The 16726-nt window shown below is 36.2% G+C and overlaps 1 protein-coding gene and 1 pseudogene across 1 annotated transcript; one reads left to right on the forward strand and one right to left on the reverse strand.

Annotated features, from left to right (window-relative positions):
• Positions 1-872: 872 nt before the first annotated feature.
• On the reverse strand, positions 873-1400 carry LOC110785030 (protein FAR1-RELATED SEQUENCE 5-like). Its single transcript, XM_021989469.1, has one exon. It carries the CDS (start codon positions 1398-1400, stop codon positions 873-875), a length of 528 nt encoding a protein of 175 aa, XP_021845161.1.
• Positions 1401-2528: 1128 nt separating this feature from the next.
• LOC110785041 (serine/threonine-protein kinase Aurora-3-like) lies at positions 2529-9031 on the forward strand (annotated as a pseudogene).
• The last annotated feature ends 7695 nt before the right edge of the window (positions 9032-16726 follow it).

Genomic DNA, 16726 nt, shown 5'->3' on the forward strand with positions numbered 1-16726 from the left:
TCCTCAAACTTCACATATAGATAACCAGTGTACACCTTCCTTGCATGCACAAGTATGCTAACATTGGCAACAGCCATATGCCGATTGCCCCTCAAAACACGATAATTATTGTGATTTTCTTTGCTTCGCCATGAATATATAACATCTAAAACAAGTGATAAAAATCACATAAACCATCTGTGTTCCTCAACCTATCTTTAATAGAATTATTAGTCGATTCACTCCTTTGAGAAGACAAAGATCCACCAGAGAAAGAATCCTTAAAATACGCATGACACCAATGCTCTCTAATCACATATAAATTATTCAACCAAACATTCTTCTCACACTTATACTGTTTAATGAATCTGAAAGTTAAAATGAATATGAATATTAGATTTTCAGAGTTGAACAATACATATAAAGAATTGAACATAAGAATAAAAGGAAATATACCTTGGCCAATAATGTTCAAACTCGGCAACATTATCACAGTACTTCAAAAGATAACTAAACAACTCAGTAAAACCTTTCATAGCTCTCTGGGTTGCAATATTCTTCTTTGACTTCTCTCCAAGATGTCATGTACACAAACGGTGCCTAGCACTCGGAAACACATCCCTAATAGCAGCAATAATGACAGGAGCTTGATCTGTCATTATAGTTTGGGGTATTCCGCCACCCATTGATCGCAAAAAAGATTCAAACAACCAAATAAAAGAAGGAATACGCTCATTAACCATGAACCCCAAACCAAAAACAACATTATTGCAATGATGATTCATTCCAACAAAGGGTGCACATATCATATCATATTGATTTGTACGTTATGTCGTATCAAACACCAATAAATCACCAAAATATTCATAATCCCTTTTCATCCTTACATCCCTCTAAAATAAACTAATTAGATATCCATGTTCATCTAACTCAAAATTGTAATAAAAATCTTTCTCAGAAGATTGTCTTTGAGCAAAGTACCTATTTAATTGATTATAGTCTTTACCATCAAGTTTCATTGCCTTTTCAGCAGCCAAAGCGTTGTATGCATCAGCAGTAATAAACCCTAAATTAGGAGATCCTCCAACCTCTTTTCTCATTGCACGAAGCAGATCAGGCACTCTACAACCACTGGCTTTCATTGCACTAAGATACTTGAGCTGCTCCTCTGTAATGTCTCTTTGAGACCTAAGCAAGTATCTTTTGTCAGCTGGAATCATATGATGATTTTGAGTCATGTTATGCCTCACCACAGTCCAAACACCATCCTTGGTAATAGAAAACTGAATAAAAGCAGTACAACCTGTACGCAATTCAAACCTCTCATACTTCCTCAATGTTTCCTTCTTAACATCTTTAAAACTAGCATTGGAACAAACAAATCTACGCATAATCCACAAACCAGTTCTACAACTATTCATAATTAATCCCTTACGAATACTGAAACCCTTCCTAAATGCATAGTCATCATTTCATAAGCTTCATCATCACTCCTAACTTCTTTTAACATTAATTCTGATGCAGATGCTTCTTCAACCACTACAACTTCTTTGGACACTGTAAAAAACAAAGGGTAAACATGATGTTCAATTTACATAGTATCATGTACATATATTTAAACCAAATGTTCATAATCGCAATCTTCAAAACATGTGTTTTAAATATAACGTAATCACAACATCAAAAATATTGATATAACAAACTTTCGAAAAACATGTTCATAATATGAGTGAAATATGTTCAAAATCATCAAAAACAAATCTGGAAAATATTAAAAATCATAATAGACGATTAACAATCGTTAAAACTAAAACCTAATAAAACAATGAACATAAAAAAAATCAAATCTAAGAATAATATTAATAAAAATTGAATCAAAATCGCTAATAACAGAAATGAAACTAATTTATTTATTTTTAGAAATAAGAGAATCAAAATCGCAAATAACAAAAAAAAAAAAAAAAAAAACTAAGCATTGAAGAACTATCAACATTAAGTTCAATGCTCAGAATCAAAATCGCAAATAACAAAATAAAACAATTGAATCAAAACTCACATTCCTTCATCGACGCAGAGAGTATTGAAGAATTATCAGCATTAAGTTCAGCAAGTATAGCATCAATGGAAGCTTTGCTAGTAAAATCAGTAATAGAGCATAACGTAGAAACAGAGGACGCCATGGCTGAAATCGCAAGATAAACACTGTTGTGAGGGAGAAAAGGAAGAGGAGAAACGCAAGATAAACGCTGAATAATGTTTGAATTGATTCAGCGTGATCAGTAAGCAAAGGGAAAGAGGGAAAAAAGGAAAAAATCTGGCCTAAGAAAGGAAGGTGAGATTGGAGCTGAAACAAGCAAAATGGCGTCGTATTAGGTAATATGCACGTTGAGCTGCGTGCATAGCTATCTAGCAAAAAATCTGGGCAATTCAATAAACCCTAAAGTTACCGACATCAAACCGAAAATCCAGCTTACAAAAATGACTCGATCCAATTAAATACGAGTAACGCACTAATATGACCCAATTAGAACCGATGGATCAGATTGCCAATACTACCCCTCACAAAATTCAAATTCAAATCCACTTACCACATCACATTCCCTCCTTCCTAAAATCCTCTCTCTCTAATTTCCTCTTCTTGATTTTCTCTCTCTTTTCCAAATCAAAAAGCAATGGCTTCCGAAACCAGTATACCTCCGCAAAAACCCCATCATCAGCCCTTTAAGCCCCCAAAAAATCAACAACCCGAGAATCAGCAGAAACCGCAAAACTCTAACATCAACCGAAACTGGTCAATTGCAGATTTCGAAATCGGAAAACCTCTAGGAAAGGGAAAATTCGGCAGAGTCTACCTCGCTCGCGAAATCAAGGTTTTTCCCCCAATTTCCGGAGTTGTAATTATTTGTTCATTTCCAATTGTGATTCTAATTGCAGTTTCCGTTCATGATTTTCGAAAATTTGGGAAACATAGTAAATATATGGTGGCGTTAAAGGTGATTTTCAAGGTGCAGATAGAGAAGTATAAGTTGCATCATCAATTGAGTAGAGAGATGGAGATTCAGACGAGTTTAGACCACCCTAATGTGCTGAGACTTTATGGGTGGTTTCATGATGATGAGAGGATTTTCTTGATACTTGAGTATGCTTTCAGGGGTTAGCTCTATAAGGAGCTCCGTCGATATGGTTATCTTCCCGAACAGCAGGCCGCTACGGTATAAATCTAAATTTCAATTTTAAGTCTATTGAATTCTCTGAGAATTTTAGTGTATGTAGTTTTCTGTTTAATTGTGTAGGGTTTCTGGTTTTCAATGTTAAAAATGTGGTTTGATTGTTCAATTGGAGTTATTCGTGATCCGAAAATGGCTCTTGATTACTTTTTATTGATAGCAACGATGGGATTCTGGATTATTGTTTTCTGACAAGCTTCAATTATTTGAAAATTTTGTATTATTTCTGGTAAGTCAATTGGGGTTACTTTTGTTCATTGGTCAAGGAAGAAAGTAGTATTCCGTACAAAACTGGTAAAGGATGCCCTTTTATCGAAGGCCAGAAGGAGGAAATCAAGCGTGTTAAATATCATTTCATTTCTTAATTGTATACGAAGTATTCAATTTCAGTTTTGCTGATCTTAGGTTGCTTCTATAATTTCAGTACATAGCAAGTTTGACAGAAGCATTGGCATACTGTCATGACAAGAATGTCATCCATAGGGACATCAAACCGGAGAATTTGTTGCTTGATCACGAGGTATTGTTTGAGTAACTTGTTGTGCTTTCGTTATGTCTTTACTTTCGGAGGTGGATGTACTAATCTGTACCCCTTATACTTTAATACTATACTGTTCAATGTAGGAATATATAAGAAGTACATTTTCTTTGTGGATACAGTTTCGAGCATTAATCTTCAATTATCATTGAATAGAAACATTTTTCAGTGTGAATTAAACAATTACCGGCTTAGGGACTGTCACTGTAACAACTGTATGTATGAGATATGTGAAATAGGAGCTCTCAATCTGTTACAATTTACAAACATGAGTATATTAGCTGTTGGAAATAATGTGTTGTAATCATGAAAATTAACAATAAAATAATAGGGAAGAATACAATACTTAATAATTGATCTCAAAAGTTGTGACGGGTTTTATGCCTGCCCTAGAAGCGTATTTCGCCACCATTGGTACAAGGTTCTCAGTGACGATTGCTCCCCAAGGGTAACACAGCTACCTTCCAACTCTGTACCCCGATTGATAGGCTGGAATTACTTCAAGAACTGCTCAGATCTCTTTTTGACAATAATGACAGAGATAATATTTTTTGGGTTTTTTTCGTTTCTCCGTGTATATCTCAGTATTTTTATTGGAATAAATAAAGGAGTACTTATAAGGAATCTGGTATAAACCGCAACTCCTAAACAATACTCCAAAACCAATACCCACGACAACACTGAAACGGGCCCACAAGCATTATCACAATTAAACGGATCCGTAATGCATTATAATTACCAACAATCCCCCACTAATGCATACAGACAAGAGATCTTGAAATCTGTGCAGTAAATGAAAGGTTTAGCGCATAAATGTTAGTGTCTAAAGACTTGAACTAACATATTAGTGGAGCGAGGTATTCAACAACCAATAAAGTATCCGAAAATTGAACTCTACGACTATTGAAGAAACCCAACACCACACGCTTCACCTTTAGAAGCTTGAAAAATTCCGCGACCGCATGAAACGTCATACGAGGCCAACATTCCCTTGGATTCTAGTGAGTATTATTAGAAAAACAACAAACATGATTTTCATAGAAGGATGCCATCCCCTCTTACTCACATAGGTGTCTCATCAAGTCTATTTTACCACATAAACCACCCAAAAGGGATATGAAGACATTAAGAACTTTAAACGTCCAACCTTACCCATCGGTATATACATCAAGTCCGTTTTATTAGGACCACTCAAAGGAGCTATGGATATATTAAGAACATATTGTTCAACCTCACAAATTGCACAATGTATATATCACGTCTTCTCATGAAATCACTTAGTAAGTAAAGTCAATGAGGCTAGATACTTTAATCTTAGATCCATCAAGTTCAGTAATAAGAACCATCCACACAATGGGACTATGGACTCATAAGAGTGACAAGGATTAACCTTCTCAATCATAAAGCGGTGTATCTATCAAGGCTTCTTATAGTGCCATCCATTCTAGGAGACCATAAGGCTAGATACATTAAGAGTAAAATACTCAACCTCACACAAAACGGTGAATCCATCAAGTTCTCTCATAGAACCACCCAAATTCGGGATATAGATTCATTAAGAGCATAAGCTCATCCTAACAAGTGTTTTCCGTAGAAATTGAACACAACATAGATTAGAAACCCTTCCCCTTAACTAGTTTGACACCAACTCGTGCCAAGACCTTACTTTAAGAATATTTTCTCTTTAATCTTACATACTCAAGGAAGGTATCACATTCACAAATAACTGTATTTTTTCGTGTCTAAATTGCACGAATGTGTCTCACTTTGCCAATTAATTCATTGTACCTGACAACTCACACATACAGTAACTAGTGAATGACAGTATAAAGAAATGCGATAAAATTACTTACTCCCACAATGAGCCATCATCCAATAGCCCTTTCTAATTGTATGCATCTTGACTTGTAGGATCCAATGATATTGACCATAATCTTTATGTTAGGTTCAACATTGCTACTCAATGAACATCTCAAACCTACTCGTTTGATCCTCTTCCCATTGTATCTTTCGGTGAATTGAATAATGGAGAATACTTTCACACTCTCCACCCGTGCTATACAGGTTTATCTACAAAGTATGTTTATAACCCAAACATCATCAAGTCATGAATCAATCATACAATATTAGAACTTCAAGCATGTTAGTATATTTCAATTTATGAGAAACTCTTTCTACATAGATTTCAATGACAATATGCTGCGATCATATATGCAGGAATATAATGACCAGTTGACCACTCAATAAGAGATTGGTAGTCAAAAGCAACTCTTCTACAAGCTCATATGTAGTAGGTCACACCTTTACCCACTCGTTTGTCCCAGATTCACTTTTATCTTAAATTGAGTATGCAGAAACTTTAGTCTCATTTAAAGCACTAACGTGTGTACCATGCAACAAAATATGATTCACACAAGGCATATGAACACTATCAAAGCCAACCACATATAGGAACACACACATATGCATCAAGTATGCTCATAATAAAACCAATAGCATGAAAATAGTTTAATAAAACTACTCATAGCATTGCTAAGTGTTTGTTTCCTAACGTACTCCCCATTGCTAGTAAAACTAGCTTATTTGCCTCCAAGATAACTCACACCCCCACATTGACCAACAAAGTATCATATAATAGCATACCACACATCAAAGGAGGGGACATAACTACATATTATGTTGGTAAGTTAGAGTTTGCCAAAAATAAAATTTAGATAAGAAACTTCCCTGATATCAAGCATGATGGATATACTATCATTAATGCTCGTGCTCTCCAAAGTAGTACACAAGCATCCTCATCTTTATTACTAGCTCCGCAAACAGGTATTCACATTCACGTTAACCGTAGTATAATGAACCTGCACAACCTTGTTAGTGACCAACGCACAAATCACAACTAACACACTTATTAGTCTTCGAACTTTAGCTTTAACCCTCACATTGCCCACTTTTGCATTAGAGGGCACATAAAATAAATTATGCGAATAAGTTAAAGTTTTACAAAGGTAAATTAAAGGGAGGAACTTCCCTTTTACCGCACAAACTTGTTGGAATGCAAAAGCCGGATATACGAACTTGACCCTCCTCAACCAATGACTTTATCTCATGTTTGTAAAGCGGGTTTTGCTTGTATTTTCATGCAAATATGTCATGGGGCAGCCTACTCCACGGCCTGGGTGTGGCTTATTTTCTTTGCCGCGGGTGGGTTGTGATCAGTTTTAGCCTTTAACTGAAAACCCCTAAAGAGCATTAAATTTGTTCCAATGAGTTTTGAGGCCTACTCTCACCCTGTTGCTCGCACAGAGACGCGACATTGTTGTGGATTCCACTGATGACTCCCATACGCTTTAAGCCACAGTGCGTCCACAACAAGTTCTTCCATAAAACCACACCAACTTGATACCAGCAATGATCCACGTCAAAAAAAAAAAATAGACAATCCCCCTTATTGCCTACACTTGATTTTGTCGTAGTACCCCCAACATCAGACGTTAGTATCACAATGGAGTAAGAAGGCTAGGCCATCCAAACTCTTTACCTCCGTCCCAATTCTTATCCTTTAAAATAGCGTATCAATTTCCATACTTTTGCTCCAATGAACACGGCTTGGCTATTGGTTAGGCGTAAAGATCGATAGGCATACAGTAACTATGGCCGCAATATTCAAGCATAGATATTCCACCATAACCAAAACCTGCTGCTAGCGGCAAGTCCGGATTTGGGGAACTGATGTAAAAATAAATATCTCTACTGCAACCGAAATCACATATGAGATAAAATCGATCGCCAAATATATACGGTAACAACAAAAAAATACGCTTCTAGATTGTTGGAAATAATGTGTTGTAACCATGAAAATTAACAATAAAATAATAGGGAAGAACACAATACTCAATAATTGATCTCAAAAGCTGTGACGGGTTTTACGCCTGCCCTAGAAGCGTATTTCGCCACCACCGGTACAAGGTTCTCAGTGACGATTGCTCCCCAAGGGTAACACAGCTACCTTCCAACTCTGTACCCCGATTGATAGGCTGGAATTACTTCAAGAACTGCTCAGATCTCTTTTTGACAATAATGACAGAGATAATATTTTTAGGGTTTTTTTTCGTTTCTCCGTGTATATCTCAGTATTTTTATTGGAATAAATAAAGAAGTATTTATAAGGAATCTGGTATAAACCGCAACTCCCAAACAATACTCCAAAACCAATACACACGACAACACTGAAACGGGCCCACAAGCATTATCACAATTAAACGGATCCGTAATGCATTATAATTACCAACATTAGCTACCAAGGATTGTCCAAGCGAAGATAACAACCCTTTGGAAGTTGGGGTAAATGCTTGGTTATTAGCTAAGTGATGGGCCTTATAGAAGAAGGTATTTAATGGTGTTGTATATGTTTGCTTGTCAGGGTCGTCTGAAGATTGGGGATTTTGGATGGTCTGTACAGTCAAGAAACAAGAGACATACTATGTGTGGAACTCTTGACTATTTGGCACCAGAAATGGTGGAAAAGAAAGCTCATGACTATGCAGTTGACAATTGGACTCTGGGTATCCTATGCTATGAGTTCTTGTATGGAGTACCTCCATTCGAGGCTGAGAGCCAAGGTGATACTTTCAGAAGGTAAAAAATGAATGCATAAACAAAATAAATAAACAAGATAATAAAGGCAAAGTCCCCGGTGCTGAGTTTAGTGGTTTTCTTGTGTAGGATTATGAAGGTGGATTTGAACTTTCCAGATGCACCCCGAGTTTCTTCTGAGGCCAAGGATCTAATTACCCGAGTAAGTAGTTGCTTTATTTTTGCTTGGAAATTAATGCAAATCGATACTTTAGAGCTTTAAACTTTGACATCTATCTTGCAGCTTCTGGTGAAAGACTCTTCAAAGAGGCTCTCTCTTCAAAAGATCATGGAGCATCCCTGGATCCTAAAGAATGCAGATCCTACAGGAATTTGACAAAAGTAGATTCATTTTTTCTCCAAGTCACTCGATGAGAATCTGCATAATTTTTTCTCCAGGTCCTTGTTTCGGTAGTCGTCATTCTAGGTGGTAGCTCCTGTGGATACTGGATACTAAGAATTGACCCTCTTAACTTGTTTTTGTAAAGTAACATAGTATGTAATTCCCATCACTGCAATGTTTTATTTTGCAGTGTTCGGCCTGCCTAATCTATCTTATATGGTTTGCTACAAATATGTATTAATTGTTCTGTAACAAGCTACGTACTCGGTAAAAAAAAAAAAGTTGGACGACAAGGAAACGCTATTAACATGATATCTTTGCCTTCCTGGCATTTCATTCTACCTATCCAGCCATTTCATTTACCAATTTTCTTAGTGTTTCAAATATATCGATTTTGCCCAGGATTTCTATTACGGAGTAAATAGTTTGTGTTAGAATAATGCCTTGAATCGGTCAAGCCCCTTACTGCAATGCTCCAGCACAGTCCAGGGGCGTCGAAGGGTTCGGAGGCAACGCCCCTGAATTTTACGGTATCTGTTATTCTGGACTAGGGTTATCTGTTTTGGGCCTATTTTCTGGGCTTTTCTGCATATGTCTAGAGAGTACTATATAAACTCTTTGGATCATAACCTAGTTGTATTTTGTAGTATGTACTCCTCAAGATCAATAAAACTTTCATCCCCTCTGCCTATGAACGTAGCTAACACATTGTTAATGAACCACGTTATTTAATATTTCTTTGTACCCGTTATAACAGTTTAGATAGGTACAAAGTTCAAACCATACAAGTTTATTAAGAAATCAACATGGACTGTCAGACAAGAAAAACGATTACATTAATCCCATACTTGATACTTCTGTTTGTAAACACGGTCTAAATTATTTGTCGAGCTTGTTGTTTTTCCTATGGAAATGTGAAGAGGTCAAGGAAACCATGGATTAAATTGATGGTAGTTTACTTGACCTTGTAAATGTCTGATAACTTAAAGAAGAAGTTCTGATCACTATTGTGTAAAATGGGTTTGCAAATCTCCTATTTTAATACTTTTACAAAATTTCACTGATCTATTGAAATTACTGTGGTTGGTTGTGTGGTCTCATGCAGGGGTATTCATCGGTACAAATCCGGGCTGGACCGGACCAGAGAGTAAAATTTTGATAGTTTCAAAGCCGAAGAACGGATTGTACCGGTCCAGAAAATGGAATTATGATCATTCAAGATCCGGAGACCGGACTGGTAATGCTTAAATCATATTCGGGCTGATTGGTCCAAACCCGGGCTGGACCGGACCAGAGAGTAAAATTTTAATAGTTTAAAAGCCGAAGGTCGAATCGAACCGGTCCAGAAAATGGAATTATGATCATTCAATATCCGGAGACCAGACCGGTAATGCTTAAATCATACTCGGACCAGAACGAAAAATTAGCCCGAAACCCAGACTAGGCAGATTTGGCCCGCTTTTAGACTAATTTATATATTTTCTACAATTTTTCTACAAAATACGGTAAAAAGTTAAAAAACATTTATTGAAAACTAATACTTCAGTTCAACAACTTTTTTTTATAACCTAGTATAAATATAAAATATGTCATAATATAATAATTTTTCCGACTAGCATGAAGGTGTTGGTTGTTAATTCGAGTTTGTTAGATATCGTTGTGTAGAGCTACACGTATGGTGTGGCTCCTTGTAGCCATTAGACATTAGCGTTATGAGTCTTGTGACTTGTGAGTCTATGAGCCCTTTACGCACTATTAGCATCAAATACTCACAATTCATAAGTATGGTGTGGCTCCTAATGAGCCCATTATCAGTGTCCTGTCCTCCTAGGCTTATCACAAGTTTCACAACTCACAAGTTTGGTTGCTTGAAAATACATACGAAGTATTAGGGTAAGGAATATGTCCTTTAATAAAGATGGCAATCACTAAATATAGATTAAGATTCATAGTGGAGAGTAATAGTTTGATTATTTAGGTGGTCATAATGTTTGGCTAGAAATCAATTATGATACGTTGGCTAATTAATATGACCTACTGCTAATATAAATGGGTCCTATAAGGTCACACACAATAGAGTATTGGATATGATCAATATGATCCAAGGCTCATGATGGGCTCTTGGTGTTGGATAGGATTTTGAAGTAGTTAAGGTTTAATAGGATTACTAGGTTTTCTAGTACTACTAGGATTGGTTATCAAGTTATTATAAACGTTATAAATAGACATGATGACCATATGATTACACACAAGTAGAATAAATCATAAAAGCATATACAATACTCCAAAACCCGTCCCTTCCTTGTGAAAATGTCAGAGAGATTTCCATCTTCTTCATTCGATCGTTCTAGCCAACGACGCAAGAAGATCTTGATCCGTGCTCGTGTGGACTAAGTAGAGGAATCAAGCTTGGGATTCTTGTCTCTATGATTTGTTCTTTTTCGTGGCTTGTGGAAATTATGCTTCAAGAGGTATGCACAATTGTAATATGATTCATATTAATTATATGTATGAGATTTTGGATTATATGTTAGAAAATAGTTTTCTGCAATTCCGCTAAGTGCATCTATATTCATACAATGGTATCAGTTAGCCTCTTGCATATATTAATTTTTGTCATGATTAATATTGTATAAGCCTATTCTTGATTATTTTAATTCAATAGGGAGAGATTTACTATGTGGATCATATGTACAAAAGTATGATCTTTATAAACATATTCTCACTTTAATTTTGTTCCATAGATCTGTAAATATTAAGCCCTAAAGTATCTGATTTTGTTGCTTAAATGTGCCCTACTTCATAATGATAATTTTATGCAACAAATTTGATTTCTTGTTAAAATTTTGGTCATGCATTACAATAAATTGATTTTCATGCTTGCATTGTTTGAATTATAATTCGAATTGTTTGGTTGAAATAATTCGAAAATCATATGCTTAGGAATCTAATTTGAATTATATGTTGATTCAATAAATGCATGTGATTTCTTTGTGTAAAATATGTGCATACATTAAATACCAAATTTTATGTTATACTTATAAGATTCAAAGTTATTTAATTAACTTGTGCAATAAATTTAATTTATTGTATAAATTATAATAATACATCGAAAATATTGCTTTTGCCATGTTGAATCTACTCGATAGCCTAGACCATTCAAAATTAATGCATAAAATAATTTGATTATTTTTATTAATCTCTATTTAAGACTAACTTTCCCTAATTTGATTAATTATTGCCTAAAAGTTGTTTATGCCCAAATTTATCATCCCTGATTGTTGGTTTCGGATCCTCTAGAGTTTTAAAACAACTCTACGTGGTAGAGTTTTAACATATCAACCATTGAATGAAAAATCAATGCTTTCCCCCTATTTTTCCTCATCAATTTGAGCCATTGATTTTAAAATGTATGGTTTAAATACAACTCTATCTTGTAGAGTTTTATTAAAACTCTAGAGGATCCGGACTCCTGATTGTTACACCCTGAGTCACTTTTCTCTCACATACGACACAAATTAGTTGTTGAGTTCAACCCAAACTTTAAAATGTTACAAAGTTTGAGTGGGATAGGAACAGGGTCGCGGCTGGGTAGCACAACCACTTTACGGTGGGCCACGACGACAGGCCAGATCTTACGCAAATGTTGCAATGAGGAAGAGAGAGGGCGTGGGTTGTGGGGTTATTACCACGTGTCGGCACATTGGCAGAAATGCAGCATCAGCAGCGGTAGCCGCACAAGTGTTGTGCGTGCTGGTTGTGGGTGGCTACAACATCTTGATTGAACGTGGCTACGACGATAGTCGCCATTGCTGAGCGTTGCCGAACAAATTTCGTTGTTGGTTGTTTCGTGGGTGAAGAGACAACAACATCGGCGCAAGAAGTTGTGAGGCTGATCTGCGGCGCCGTGGTCTGGGCAGTTTCGGAGGTATGCGAGACCAAGGCTGCAGGTCATGGCGGCACGTCATGAACATGTGCGTGGTCTGCGTCACTAACCACGCGTGGTTAGTGACGCAGACCCCGCCGGCTGAAGATGGTCGGGCGGCTGCACAAGTTCCTGGCATAATTACAATCCCACTTGCATGGACCTGGTTCATGCTATAATTAGCGTGGACCAGGGTGTATTTGTAAATTAACGTGAACCGCGTAGTCGGCGTCTTCTATTATAGAAACTATAGGTTCTGTAAAGTAAATATATCTTCAGAATATTAACTATGAAAAAAAATGTCAAAAAATTATCTCGAAAAACGTGTAGTAAAGTCGTCTTAAAAACGTGTCTTGCCTTGAGTACGTAATGCACAATGCTTGCTGAAAACTATGCCTCATAAAATGTGTCAAAAACATGTCTTGACTTATTTCTTAAATGTCGATTTGAAAAAAGTGCCCAATATTTATATTTTAAACTATGCCAAAATGATTCATCAAAAAAACGTAGCGAAGAATTAAAAAAAAAAAAAAAAAAAATCAGTTCCCAATATTTTAAAAACAAAAAATATCAACTTAAAAATACAATCAAAGTAACCAAAAGAAAAATAAAAATCAGAATGACATGTGCTTAAAAATACAATCAAAGTACCCAAAAGAAAAAAAGAAAAAAAAATCAAAATGACATATTGACTGAAATCACAACAAGTCATCGATCATATGACTTGTTTAATATTGATGAAATATTAAGGTTGACTTATTCCAGCATAATTAAAAGGGACTTATTTTTTTGTGGACTACCCAAAAGTTAACTTATTGTCAGTAATTTTTCCTTTTTTTTTCTTCTAGCCTTTTAGAATAAGGAAAATAAAATAAATCCTAGATTATTGGTTATTTGGATGGAAAATTTGTCAATTACTACCTAGGTATTTAGTGACTTTGCAAATTACTACCAATTACTACCTAGTTCTTTAGTTATTGTTGTCAATTACTACCTTAGCCCATATCCCGGCAAATTAGTCACTAATCATATTCTAATCCACCGTTAATCATATTTTAATTAATTAAGAAATCTAGAAATGAAAAAACAAAATTCCAAAAATAAAATTAATAAAAAATTTAAAAATACCAAAAAGAAAAGTGCATACAGGTGGGTTTTTTCATGAATTCCAAAACTTCAAGCTCCAAAGCAAGGTCACTTTCTTCACCTTCCTTTCTAATTTTTCATGAATTCCAAAACTTCAAGCTCAAAGCAGGATCACTTTCTTCATCTTCCAAATTCCTACACTTTCTCACAACCCCACAAAACCCAGAAAATTAAATCAAACAAAAACTGATTCAACTGGTTCTTCTGCTTCAATTGCTTACTCTTTGAGCGAAGAGGGTGTTCCAATTTTAATAGGTTAATGACAAAAACGACGGTGAAACAACTGTGTGAGTTCAAATATTAGAAGGGTTGATATGACGACAAACTGTAAAAAATTGTGCAATCAATGAGACCATCGTTCAGGCATTTCGTCGAACATCTGGCTTGCAGCTATTTATGTTGGCTATCAATGATAAACAGTACACCAACTATGGAAAGAACAAATTGTTTAAACGAAAAGACTACCAGTATGATGATAACCCCAACTTGGGGATCAAATCAACCAATTATATCGTCTTCGAACAATTGCCATGGGTTTCATCGTCTTCGACCTATAGTGCTCATGAGTTGGAAACAAAAACGCAAGGCAACAAAGATTAAAGAGAAGAGAGGAGAGATGAGCAGAGACACCAGCAGAGAGAGAAGATAGAGACGAGTAGCATCAATGTAAAAAGAGGAGCAAATTTCGCGTTTTGAGATGAAGAACAGTCGAAAAAATAGAAGAGAAGCTCTAACCATGGCAGATCAGCGATTTTTAGGGAGTTTGATTTATGTCTTTTGGGTATTTTTTTTGGTATTTTCGATTTTCTGATTTAGTTCGTTTTCTTTAATTAATTAAAATAATTAAAATGTGAATAACAGTTAATTAAGATATGATTAGTGATTAATTTGATGGAATATGGGCTAAGGTAGTAATTGACAACAATAACGAAAGATTTAGGTAGTAAGTGACAACTTTTAACAAACTAGCTAGGTATCATATTTTCTTATTTGAATTGCATATCTGTCGCATAGTATCTGATATTCGAAAAAATATTAGATCAATATTGAAAAGTTCAAAGCTTCTAATTGATGTTTTTTTTTTTTTTTTTTTTTGTGACGCTAAATTGTTGTTAGAATTGGCAACCTATTCGATAAAGTATTGAACATAGATCAAGTTTTGAGTTTCCGATTGTAGACACCTACTTTTGTCCCCGTTCCCGAAAGGGAAAGGTTCGATGATGAAAGCATAAATCTCCACTTGACAACGCATCTCCTATAAAATAAACGAATCTCAATTCCCCTTTTCATTTCACTCGAAACCTGATATTTATAGAAAACGGCTATTTATGGAAACCTGCTAAAAATAGTAATTGCCGTAAAAGGTAGCTTCTAAAAGTGGCAAATCATAAAAGATAGAAACATGTCAGAATTAGGTGTTGCATTCCAATATAAATCCTAAATGAGATAGAAAACTGCGAGAATCCTATTCCTAATATGATTCGGAAATAAGAGTTACGTATTAATTAAAATCCTAACGAGCCTAGAGTTCGTAACGGGCCCAGACGCATTCCGTCATGAAATTGATACGCACTAAAAGACTCGATTAAGTCTCAAACACTACGGATTTCAGGAATCCGAATCTGACTAAGAAAACAGCCCACACCCTATTTTCAACGCCTGGCTCTGGGCGCTGAAAATACCTGGGTACGTGTTTTTTCCTAATTCTTTGTGGATTAGAACTCTGCAAATCTATCTTTCCACGAACTCTTCCCTATAAATACAGCCCCAAATTCGACGTGAAACACACACAACACACAATTATATTCTGAGTATTGACTCCAACCCTTAGCCTAAGCCTCACGCTGCGAAACTGTTCACGCGTTCTGTCGCAATCGATCCATAAATCGAACAGAACGTATCCTGTCCCATAATTGAGATTCGTTAAATAAAAAGGAGAAATAGCAAAGTCAAAGTGGTTAGTTTTCTGAGAACCGTGACGCACCTCTCAAGGGTGCGTCGTAATGTGTCACTTTTCGATGATTTAACTGCATTCCTCGCCCTTTTTATGAACTGTTAAACTAACAAAATCTGATTGTTCTATCACGCCTAACAAATATAATATTTTTGGGAAATTGGATTATCATGCTAGGTCCCTTAATGCAATCTAAATCAGATAATCGCGATCGATCTAGTATTATATGTTGCATATTGCTAAAATCAACTCAGATTAGTTTAATAGTTAACGCATGTCCCTTCAATTATTTATGTTGAGCTAGTAAGGATATCCTGCCTCTGGAGTTATCGACGAGCGAAGTACTCCTCTCGGTAGTTACAGTCCCCCGAACCCTCAATCTCTACCTTGCGGGTGTATGTTGAGAGATCCCCACACCAGGGATCACAAGGGAACCTACGGCCGTCGTGGTCAAACATAATTGCACTCCCTTTATGTCACGATAACCGGGTTTTGTCAGTTTTTCTCATTGTCGTTAAAAACTGAATGGCGACTCCTATATTACTAGTCAATTGGGTGTAAACTCACAGGAAATCCAATTACACTTGATTGAATAAAAAAGAATCGTCACACCCACGAGGGACGAGGTCACGCATTAGCCTCGTGCTTTTTCGACCCCCTCACAGTGGCGACTCCACTGGGGATAGTGAAGGAAATACTCGTGCTTGTAGGTAATCAAAATAGCCGAAGGGTGAAACGATCCTACCCCGCTTTTATTTCCCCATCAAGTTGGGACGACCTGAAAATCAGCATATTAATGTGAACGGGCAGAACCGCATAACGAATCTCGGCTCCCTCGGGAGTTGGGACTAAGGATACCTTTTTCCGCCAATAGGGGGGTGCATACGCCGCGCATGTTGCCCACTTGTAGACACCTACTTTTGTCCCCATTCCCGCAAGGGAAAGGTTCGATGATGAAAGCGTAAAAACTCCACTTGACAAC

The sequence above is a fragment of the Spinacia oleracea genome, chromosome 6, assembly GCF_020520425.1.
Source record: "Spinacia oleracea cultivar Varoflay chromosome 6, BTI_SOV_V1, whole genome shotgun sequence".
Lineage (NCBI taxonomy): Eukaryota > Viridiplantae > Streptophyta > Magnoliopsida > Caryophyllales > Amaranthaceae > Spinacia > Spinacia oleracea.